Genomic DNA, 11,822 nt, shown 5'->3' with positions numbered 1-11,822 from the left:
TGCAGTACCAGCAGATTAAAATAGGTTTAAAAAGAAAGAAACAAAAAACGCCCTCTGCATCAAATCATTTACAAAATACTGAGTTTTTAAGTTAATTTTACATTTCTACTGAAAAACATGTAATTTTACGATATTTTTTTAGCCTCTTTAAAAAGATATTTTTATTAATCCACATATTTTAGTACATGTGTGCAGGTGTACAGACAAGTTACTGTCTTAGACAAGATAATTTCCCCATGGAATAAGTTTGTGTGTGTGTGTGTGTGTGTGTGTGTGTGTGTGTGTGTGCGTATGCTATTGCCTCCTGACAAGGTCTGCATTTGAGCTCCATTTTGATAAGTAAAACAAAGGAAAGAATTCATTTCTGGAAAATGAGGAGAAATACAGAGAAACATGTTACCTAAAAGTGACCACCCTCATCACTAGTAGTTACACAACAAGTCTTGTAAACAGTCTGCAAATTTGTGTAACATTTCCTAGTAAACAAAACCTTGCATATAATGGGAAGGTAGCTTGCTCCATGTGAGGTCACACAAAAAGGTCCTTTTTTCAAGACCTAAGATGTTCCACCTCATGAGTTTAAATATTTAGGAGATTAATGTATGATGATGATGAATCACTTTATAACAGCACTATGACATGTAGTACATTTGATTCTAAAAAATACTGTGCTTGAATAAGAGGGGGTAAATGTAAACAATGTTGATTATAAACTGCCACACGAACACTCTTTACTATTTGTTTTATTTGCAGAATAGACATCATTGCCTTTTTTAGGTTAAAACAATTTGTTTATCTGCCTTATATTTTATACAACACATTGTGGGGACCCACTGTAAGGAAAAATAACATGTCAAGTTTGTTTTCTATATAATTTCACAGTAGTGCTATCATGTAAACTAAAGTAATCATAAAAAAAACACCAATGTGTACATCAGCAGAAAATGTTTTTTAAAAAGTGCTGCATCGTGAACATATATCTACCTTATACTGTAACTTTTATGGCTGACCGATCCCTACGAGGGATTAGCAACTTTAACAACTGCTTACAAAAAGGGTGCTAACTTTTCATTAATCAATTCATTAATATTTTATTACAAAGTAATTTTTATCAAGAACACAAAAAAAAAAAACAATTCTTACAATCTGAAGAATAAAGTGAAAGACTTCATGGCTTGTTTTAGTGTGAATTTTTGCATTAAAAAGTGCTTACCAGTCAAAATACAGCAATTTGTTCAGTAAAATATAGTTTTATTTCTATGTATGTTTTTTAAAATGCCTTCAGATAGAAAATGTTTAATAAGGCATGTGTAAAGTAATTATCTGGGTAAATGCTACAGAGCTAAGAAACATTTAGGTCCACAACCCCAATTTCCTAAATATACAGGCTATTATGTATTTATTATGTTTGCTTTTTTTTCCATTCTAGCACTGCAAACAATTTTATATTCTCTGAAAAGAGCTTATAATGTTGTTGGTGTCATTCTAGGAAAAGGCTAGCTTTATTGACTTTTTATAACAGAACATACACAATGATCCTGTCTGCCAGTTCTGGCTCAGTGGATCACCACACCTAAGATGCCACACCACGCCTATTTATCCTTTCCATTACTTAATTTCAGCTACTGCAGTGCTATAAAAACCTAATTCAGACTGTCACGGGAAATAAAACTCACCTAGTCTCTTAACATTTATAACAATTAGCGTGGGGCAGTTTGTGCCGGCTGATTGTTATAGATGCTGTCATTACCTGTATGTCAGTTCTGCAGCTGCTTTTAGTCTCCAAACTTTGTGCTGTTTTCAGTGCTTTATAGCTCATTTCTAATGAATGAATGCAAATCTATGTGCAAAAATATTCAGAGCCTTCGCACACCTGGATTTCTGAACTTAATTCCAATATTTCTGGTGGATCTGGCTTTGTTTTCAGTAAATTGGAGTCCCTAAAATGCATTTTAAATGCATAATTAAATTCATATTTAAGTTCTTTATGGACCCTATTTCATAATGCTACCAGCACTATGCTTTACTATGTCTGGGGAAACAGGCCAGGTGGTTTTATCAGTTTTGTCCTGTAAAAATAAATGATTGAGTGTACTTTGATAAGGAAAAGCCAATTTTACCAGTTTAAGACTATAAAACAAAAGAAAGTGCACATAAATAAGATGTCTGAACACTTTTTCAAGCAATTCCACACATTTGTCTAGGTAACCAGTATCTGACGCTCATAATCTTTTATTTCTAGTTTCACTGCATTCCTTCCTCTTTTTAGTGGATAACTTTGCCCCTCCCACTCCCAACCTCTGCAAATTTACTAAAAAGAAATGCATCAAAATGCAGGTGATAAAGTTTTAATTTGTCAGCCTTTCAGCACCTTCTCTTTTAAAAGGTCCAAGATGACCTGCCTCTCTTGGCTCTCAAGCTCAAATCTCCGCTCCCTCTCTTTTCTCTCAGCTCCCAGACGTTCTCTCTCCAGAGCGATCTTACCTGAAAACGTGAAGTGAAAATGGATATCAGCACAATGGCAGCTTGACAATCTTCATAAAATTCTTTTCAGATAAGTTTTAGAGGGTATTGTTTTCAGTTGAGTGGTATTCTTTTTATTAGTATAGACACTAGTATTTTTTTGTTGGTTTTTTTGGCAGGGATAGCTCAGTAGGTAGAGTGGTCGCCCCCATGATTGGAAGGTTGGGGATTCGAATCCACTGAACGGCTACCCTGATGTACCCCTGAGCAAGGTACCGTCCCTACACACTGCTCCCCGGTGCGCCTGCTTAGTGGCTGCCCACTGCTTCACTGAGTGAATGGGTCAAATGCGGAGGAGTAATTTCCCCACGGGGATCAATAAAGTATACATTATTATCATTATTCATGCACACTTGCATTTTAAACATAACATAAAAACCTAAGCATGATGCTTCAGTTCTGCTGAAGTTCAGAATAAGCATCAGTCTGGGGGAAAAAAAAGTTGATTTAAGTGGCTTTGAATCTGGCATGGCAGACAGGATGGTCTCTGTACTTCAAGAAATCCCCTGGGATTTTGCAACACAACCATCTCTAGGGTTTACGGAGAATGGCCAAAAAAGACAAAACATCCAGTGAAAGCAGTTTTCGGTGGGAGAAAATATGTCCCTGATGTCATTAACTCAATAGTAATTCAAGTAACATGTCAAGTAATTCAAATAACCACTCATTACAACCAAGGTATGCAGAAGAGCATCTCTGAATGCACAACACATCAAACCATAAAGCAGATGGGCTACAGAAGCAGAAGACCACACTGGATGCCACTCCTTTGGCTACAAAATCTGAGACTACAGTTTTGGTCACAAAACTCACCAAACTCAACAAAACTATAAAGAAGATTGGAAAAATGTTGCCTGATCATTTAAGTGTTGATTTCTGCGATGGTAGAACCAGAATTTGGCGTAAAAAACATGAAAGCATGGATCCACCCTGTTTTGTATCAGTGGTTCGGGATGGTAATGTTAATAGTGTGGGGGCATGTTGTCTTGGCACATGTTGCTCCCCTTAGTAGCATCTAGTATCGTTTAAATATCACAGGCTACTTATTAGTGACAATGCCCAGTGAACAGAAGATTTGCGTCATATAGGGTCAGCCGACAAATCTGCAGCAACTGTGTGATGATTTCATCTCAACAGACCCATATCTATGAGGAATGTTTCCTTGTTTAAAGTAATCCGCACATAATTAAAGCTGTTCCAAAGGCACAAGGGCATTCAACCCAGTACTAGCAAAGTGTACCTAATTAAGTGCCCACTGAGTATTCTCATGCCTGGGCTACTGGAAATAAGAAATGAGTGGGAACAATTAAGCACATGTGAAACTAATGAGGGTGAGGCTGGCAAAAATTTAATAAATAAATAAATAACACTGAACTATAAAGGCTTACTAGACATGAAGACATAGACAGGAGAATAGAGAAAACAGCAACTAAGATAACTATAAGTATGAAGGTGATAACAAAACCAGCAGATATTACAAGGACTATGGCAAAAATCATACTTCTCTGAATCTCCAGTTCCTCACGGCGCAAGGCGAGCTCTTCTTCTCGAAGCCGCTGCTCCGCCTCTGAGCGTTTCTCCAAGAAGCTGAGAATCTCAGAGTAGGTCTGGCAGCAGCACTGGCAGGGCCGCTTGGCTGTGGGTGCTGCTGACAGCTCTGTCATTTCCTCACGCTCTTCTTCTTGTTCTGTAATTAAATGAAAATTCAGGCTACTGTTCCTAAAGCTACCATAGCAGAAATAGAAAAATTTGATCTTTTTTTTTAAAGGGTCTTTACCTTGAATCACAATTTTAACTGAAAAATCCTGGTGATTTAATGAGCGATAACCACGACACTCTGTAAACTGTCTTTCCCAGCTGTTATGACACTAAGATTTAGACATTAAACAGCATCTGTGACACCAGTGTGGATGGTTACACATCCTTTGCCCCTGTGTTTCGAATCTGCTCACCTGCAGTGGTTGTTTGCGGGATTGTGATGTTGGGTTTGTCCTGTTCTGGTAGAGTTAGTTCTTCTGCGACTCGATTTCTCCGCTCTTCATCCTAAGAAATATAAGGGAGAGATCTGTTCAACAACAAAGAATACATACATTTTACTCAATGTCTTTGCTTACTTTATGATTGTGAATATGATCCTTTGGGTAAAAATGCTGCAACAAATGACTTGAGCTTGATTGTGCTACATGTAGTGATTTTTAGCTGCTTCCTTATTTCCTAGATGTTTGATTTGAGAGATTTTTATGCCAGATGCCCTTCCTTTGTGACTTGTAATTCTGGGTATAAGCTAAACTATGAGCAGCAAAATAGGCAGATCGTTGCAGAGAATGTTAAAGTGTTTTCATTCTTAATGTTCCCATTAATCTGGTCAGCCATATTTCCATAAATCTGTAACTGTATAGAAAAAAAGTGAAATACTGTAACTTAAGTGATTTATCTACCCCTCTAAAGCAACCCTCTGAGGTCTATGTTGTAAAAAAGGGGGAAAAAATCACATTTTCTTCCACAGAAGAAAGCACCTTTCTCAAAAATACAGGGTTGCAGTAGGGTTGGGATTACGGTTATCACTTATGATGACTTAGGCCTTATTAAAAAAGGCATTTTTTACACTAGCATTGTAGTACACATACACATGCTCCTCTCTCTCTGCTGACACAATAATAATACTACTCACCTGGTACTTTGTGCCATCATTGCTGACTATGAGTCCCTTCTCAGCTTCCAGCTCCAAAACTTCATGGAGCAGATCCTCCTTCTGGGCATACAATCTCTCTGTTCCAAACCTGAGTAAAGGAAAAGCACACACGTGTGCTCAAACTAAAACTTGCTAGTAAAGCCAGTAGTGTACATCATGCATACGGTGCAAAGATTTCTTTACTCCTGGCTTTGGCATTGTGTTGACTGAACCAACCTGCGTAGGCTGGGAAAGTCTTGTTTCTTGTAGTAGTCTAGCAGCAGCATGGTTCTCTCCCTACATCTCCTGGCATCCACCTCAAAGTTTTCCTCTTGGAGGGCAGCAGTGATAATCTCGCCCACGCGTGCCCAAATCCGTCCTGAAATCAATCAGTTCACACATTCATTAATGTATACAGGAGGTTTGTAATACCGACACATTTAACAACTTGAAGAAAATAAATTTATACAACTTTTTTTTCCCCCACCACACACATTTATCATGCAGAAAATGCAGTTGTCGGCATTCAAGCACAAGTCATTAAAAAAAAAGACAAACCTGGCTCTTTGGAGGCAAAGGGATTCTGTGCAATAACCTCTCGCAGAAGGATGATGTCATGGCGTGCTGAAAACCGCACCTGCCGCTTTCGTGGGGTTGTGGAAGGACAAGCGAGGGGGAAACCTTAAGATGGAAATAGAACAGAATAACTTTTCCAAAATAGTAGAAAAGAACATGCTGAAATACAGCAAGGTGTATTGGTGATCTGATATTCTTCATACACAGTGGGCTTAGTTAAGGTCCTCTTGACCTCTGACCTACTTGAAAATCAAACATGAATTTGACTCTGTGGCATTATAGTTCTCTTAATTTGCACGACACCTAAAAAATCTAGAGTAATCTTGAAAATCAAAGAAAAAAAAAAACCTGCACTTCCTGACGTAGACTTCCTGCGAAATATTAAACCGCATGTGTTTTGATTAAAATAGAATTAAAGTCTATTTGTTTATTTGTTTGGATTATTTTCCTTAATTCACTGTTACCTGTTTAATTGTGCAATTGCATGTTACTGCTTGTTAATGGAAAAGACATAACAAACCACGATGGAGAATAAACTGGGCCTTTGTATTGGAGAAGAGAGGTTAAATGGCAAAGGCAGTGTGCCAGTTGCAGAACTGCGATTTGACAGATGACAGCAACTCTGTGACTACACTGTCTCACACTGTGTACAAGCTGACAGTAGCCTGCAGCTACGACAGATTAATCAGAGAAGCGAGACAACCTGTAAAGCACTGATAGCGCCACTGTGGCTACAGCAAATTTAATGCCGAACCAAATGCGTAAGAGGAGGAGGAGCATCTCTGCACTAATCGAGAGCAGCAGCAAATGCTGTTTAGGAGATGTTATTTAAGTGGCTGAAAGGCGCGTTAGACGTGGAGGTGGAATGAATCTCACCGTTGTTGATCGGCACTTCCACCACTACCCGTTCCATGTTTCTGTTTGGTGCATCCGGGAACCGCCTGACGTGCACGGTACACGTCCACTCACCAGTACCGGTTCCCTACTGACGTGTAACTCAACTTGGCAGAGAATCACAATGTGGTACCGCTCTTCTTCTTTAGTTGCGCTTACTCTGTTTGACCACAAGATGAAGCCAGAGGACAGCAGGTCGAATGCTGAAGTACGCGTATAGATGACTTCTGCTACTGATTTATCGGAACGTAGTAACAGCATATGGCTCCAGAGAGTACCAAGCGCTCAAAATAGATGATATTTATCAGCCGTGAGATATTGACAAGGGGTATTAATCATAGCCGGCCGAAGGTTGTATTGGCTGCCTCTATTATTAATAACAGACTAATTCTAATTCATGCAAAAATGCTTGTGCAACTGTCTCACAATTTTTTTTACATTATAAAAAAAATTATAATAAAAACAGTGTAGGCAGCAATAATTTATGTCTGCTGAAGGCAAGGTCATAATAACTCAAAAGATGCTTGTAGTGCTATTAGTGACTGTCATTACAATGCATTGTCCATCAAACTGTTTGTACTGTATCAACAGTTACAAACTGTCAAATGAAGCTTATATAACATTTGTTACATATAGTGAATCAAATTTCAAGTCAATTTTATATATGGTCCAAAATCACAAATCAAATTTCAAGTTTGAGGTAAACTTGTTCCTTCCCTCTATACTGATTTGCTCCTGCGTCTCTATTTCTGCTTCTTTTATGTCCTTATGTTATCCTTAGCATTTTAGAGTAACTCCTAGTTTCCAAAGTCATTATTTAAATGTGACCCAAAGGAGGTATCCATTTCAATAGGAATGTTTAATGCTAATGCAAAACAAAATCTTTCTATACATGTAACAATAGGACCCAAGACAATTAACAGATCTACTTTATTAAATACATGTAAAACTATAAAATTGTACGATCGTAGGTGGAAGACATGATAAGCGCTGCAGGGAATCTATTAAAAACTAACACCATGTGTCACACGTTAAAGGCACGGCAACCTACACCTAAACAGCTATATGTAATATACTCCACACACATTAGCAATGCTCTAACAAACTATAAATACATGGCATTTTGTACAGTAATGTATTGTTAATTATAAAAACAGTATGCAAATACTGAGAGAAAAATAACCATCCATCTATCCATCCAGCCACTTCCTCCAGCTCATCCAGAGGGACACCGAGATGTTCCCAAGAGCCGAGAGATATAATTTCTCCTGCAAGTCCTGGGTGTACCCCAGGGCCTCCTCCTAGAAGGAATACCTCACCTAAATGGTAAATGGCCTGTATTTGTATAGCTCTTTACTTAGTCCCTAAGGACCCCAAAGCGCTTTACACGTTCAGTCATCCACCCATTCAAACACATTCACACACCGGTGATGGCAAGCTACATTGTAGCCACAGCTGCCCTGGGGTGCACTGACGGGCGAGGCTGGCGGACACTGGCGCCACCGGGCCCTCTGACCATCTAGGAGGTGTCCAGTAGCCATTCTAGTCAGATGTCTTAACCACTTCAGCTGGCTCCTTTCAATGTGGAGGAGCAGCATTTCAGCCACTCTTCAACAAAACTAATTTCTGCAACCTGTTTTTGTGACCTTACTATTTCAATCAATATATGTGACCCAATGACGCCAACAGAACCACATCATCTGCAAAAAGCAAAGATGAGACCCTCCAACAATTGGCTATGCCCAGGTATTCTATCCATAAAAACTATGCACAGATTCAGTGACAGGGCAGCCATGGTGGAGTCCAACACCCTCCAGAAATAAATCTAACTTACTGCCGGCAGTATGAACCAAGCTCTCGCAAAAGTTAAACAGGGACTGATTGGCCCATAACAACTAGCCAGACACCCCCCACAGGATAACCAGAGGGACCAGGTTGAATGCCTTCTCCAAGTCGACAAAGCACATGTAGACTGGTTGGGCACCCTCAAATGTCCTCAAGAGCAGCGGTCCCCCAACCCCTGGGCTGGTACTGGTCCGTGAGTCGTTTAGTACCAGGCCGCAAGAGTTGAGGCTTGGGTGTGAAATTTATGGCTTTCAGGGTTTTTGCTTTTATCGTTAACTCGGTTTACCTGGGTTTTTCCCCGTGTGTTATGAATAAATCTTCCTTTTTTGGTACCAGTACTGTTTTTATTTCCCTATATTTATCCGCGACACCTTAAAGGCCGGTCCATGAAAATATTTTTGTACATAAACCAGGGACCGCTGCTCAAGAGGATAAAGAGCTGGTTGTTTCTGCTGGATCAGAGGTTGACTAACAGGTATGCTCTCCTCTCCAGTACCCTGGGATAGACTTTCCCAGGGATGCTGACGAGTGTGATCCGCCTGTAGTTGGAGCACACCCTGCAGTCCTCCATCTTAAACAGGGAACCACCACTCCAGGCAGTTTTACAAACCAGCTGTTTTTAATATTTTTATGATGGACACAAAGACTCATGAAAAGCTCTCCATGGATCATTAATGAAAATGTTTTGTGGTGTTTATTTTGGTTGTTTTGTGCAGACTGCTCATGTATTGTGCATTTGTAATGTGGTTTCCAGTCTTGGTGTGACCAAGAAGAGGTGTAGACAGCAAGAGGCCACCATGACAGATTCTCGCAGCGATTAATCACATCAGGCCAGCGTTAACCTTCAATGTGGCTGTTGAATAAATTCACATACAAATAACCTTGCTGTAAAAGGACTAACGTATATGCAAGGACAGGCAGTCATATTTTGCAAAGAAAGCTCTTTATGGAGATTACAGTAGGAACCCTAAAATAAAACTACTGTATAATAACAATGCTGTAAATGCTACATGCTGTAAAGCTTTAATTCTCCGTAAAATATTTTACAGTAAGAAACTATAGGGCTGTAAATAACACTGTATACAAATATAAATATAGGCCATTTAACAAACATTGCAAATTCTTAGTATACCTAACATGCAAATAGAAAAAAACATGAATGAAAAACTAAGGAGTAAATATAGGTAAAGAAACTGCACTGCTTCGGTTAAGCTTTGTGGCCATATTTAGCATACCCTTTCCAAAAACCACAGGTAGACCTAATGGTGCTCACACACTCACGCTCTGTCATTGCTACTTGTGCAAGCAAAACCACACTAGCATGACATTGCTGCTGACATAATGTCAGGCAAGTAAACAGGGACCCAGACCTGGCAACCCGCTGCATTGCAATCATTTGATTATTTGGTTGAGGGAGTGTTTTGCAACCACATTAGGAGGTGTGGGGGACGGAAACAGAGGGAGTGTGTAGGGAGGGCTTAGGGGAATGAGTCAGAGTTGCTTTTTATAAACGACAGGAAATCAGTTTCCCATATTAGTTACTTTTGGAGAGCGTTAATTAAACATGGCAGCCTTCCAAATAAAGGCGCTAACACTGCAAAAGCTGTCATTACCTCTGACTTATCGGGCCATTCCCTGACTGAAAGGAGATAACAGGTAATATGAACTGGAAACAATACATTAGTAGCTGGAAACAATATGCAATCTAACAGACACTGACTAACAGAGAAAAATGAATAATGTTATCACCAAACGCACATAACCTGTGTTTATACAGTACAAACCATCGCCATGGTTATGCATATAAAAGAATATGACACAGTCAGGCTGTAGCAGCCTGTGTGCCAGCAGCTGGCATCCTTGGTGCTCAGATGTCAGTGGACTGTTAATTAGCCAGGACACACAGTGCTGGTCATGCTGGGATCAAAGAACTTTTCCAGTAAGTGTTTCAGGGAAAAGTGACCACCACAAGAACAACATGAGGAGTTTTTCCTTTTAGCACCAATCTGACAGCTTTTTAAAATGCCTCCTCGCAACTTTTCTTGCTCCATTTAATGACCATGCTTCTGCCTTTCACCCATTCTCCCTTTTCCCCATGGTATTATTGTGTGTGTGTGTGTGTGTGTGTGTGTGTGTGTGTGTGTGTGTGTGTGTGTGCGAGTGTTTTGTTCAGTTTTAGCTATTTGTGTCTTTAAGCACTTTGTAACAAACAAGCCTCATAGAATGATGGAAAATATGCCTGGTGCTACGAGTAGAAATGAGACAGACACATTCTACTTTTCTCATCTGGTGTCTAAGTAAGAAATAAATCTAGAACAGTATAAGTGGTATTTGTAATTGTATGCAGAGGTTTCTTTGTGTGTGCGTGTGTGTGTGTGTGCGCGTGTGAACAAGCGACAGAGAGAGAGAGGAAGAGAAAGAAATTGTGGTATCCATGGCAGCAAGTGGGTTTCATTTCCTTTTTGCCCTTTTTATTCAGTGCTACTCATCTACGTCCTTGCAAAGTCACATGCATTACTGAACACTTCAGTCACTGTCAGGCTGCTTGACACTATAATATTCAAGGGCTGAATGTACACATTTAGATTCAGCAGGTGTTCTCGCCATCTTCTGTTCCTCCGAATCCAGCAAAGTTTGTTATCTAGCACGCCCTAATAAATGAGATGAATATGCTATTATAGTTTAGTATTGTTGCTGCAACTGTGCAATGACAGCTACTCTATAGTGCTCATTATGCCGAGGCACAGAAGCAAGAATATTTATATCACTCCACACAAACATTCAATCATTCTCTGTAATTCTCCCTTACAAACAGACACGTGCCATCTCTTCATACACACAGTATCTGTGCCCAAGGCCTGTGTGATTATGACATTTGAATGGCAGGCCTGCCCTTTTCAGGTGGTGCTCACTGAGAGCTGCCCTTGTGAGAAGTCACAGTGCTTCCACTATAGATGACTAACACCGAAGATGAGACCCCTCTCTAACTCTGTGCCCTCCCACTGCCTTTCTCCCGTCTTCTTCAGCTCCTCTGCTTTCAGCCACTTCAACCCTGCTTCTTAGATCATTTTCTCTCTGTGGCTCCCATCCTGTGAACTCTGCCTAACTCAAGACGTGATGTGGTCTCTTCCAAGAATTCTTCACAGAAATTCTTGGATACCCAGTCTGGGCATGTAGCATTCATTTTCAGTTGGTGGGCTGCTTTTATGTCTAAATGTGAAAATTGAAATAGAATAAACATGACAGACGCTCAAAGTCTCAACACAGAAGAAATGAAGGTCTTTGCAGAGCAGAAAGCTTTATTTATCACTGT

At 39.8% G+C, this 11,822-nt stretch overlaps 1 protein-coding gene across 1 annotated transcript; it reads right to left on the bottom strand.

Moving 5' to 3' along the window:
* Positions 1 to 727: 727 nt before the first annotated feature.
* LOC147328064 (uncharacterized) lies at positions 728 to 6,767 on the bottom strand. Its single transcript, XM_086297630.1, has 7 exons — positions 6,647 to 6,767; positions 5,753 to 5,875; positions 5,432 to 5,573; positions 5,195 to 5,303; positions 4,476 to 4,566; positions 4,025 to 4,210; positions 728 to 2,484 (listed from the first exon to the last, which is right to left on the bottom strand). Exons 1-7 carry the CDS (start codon positions 6,681 to 6,683, stop codon positions 2,357 to 2,359), a joined length of 816 nt encoding a protein of 271 aa, XP_086153756.1. The 5' UTR covers positions 6,684 to 6,767; the 3' UTR covers positions 728 to 2,356.
* Positions 6,768 to 11,822: the final 5,055 nt, after the last annotated feature.

The sequence above is a fragment of the Aulonocara sp. 'chitande type north' Nkhata Bay genome, linkage group LG6, assembly GCF_057382095.1.
Source record: "Aulonocara sp. 'chitande type north' Nkhata Bay isolate Kocher_YH1m ecotype deep benthic linkage group LG6, A_spYH_male_GT1.1, whole genome shotgun sequence".
Lineage (NCBI taxonomy): Eukaryota > Metazoa > Chordata > Actinopteri > Cichliformes > Cichlidae > Aulonocara > Aulonocara sp. 'chitande type north' Nkhata Bay.
This window is presented reverse-complemented; position numbering and strand designations above follow the sequence as displayed.

Bases quoted from the DNA above. Each gene is read 5' to 3' on its own strand.
- LOC147328064 (XM_086297630.1), bottom strand. From the start codon at position 6,683: ATGGAACGGGTAGTGGTGGAAGTGCCGATCAACAACG. The intron at 5,304-5,431 runs GTTGGTTCAGTC...TCCTTTACTCAG, and splicing joins GACTTTCCCAGCCTACGCAG to GTTTGGAACAGAGAGATTGT. The intron at 2,485-4,024 runs GTATGATTTTTG...TCACGTTTTCAG, and splicing joins GGAACTGGAGATTCAGAGAA to GTAAGATCGCTCTGGAGAGA.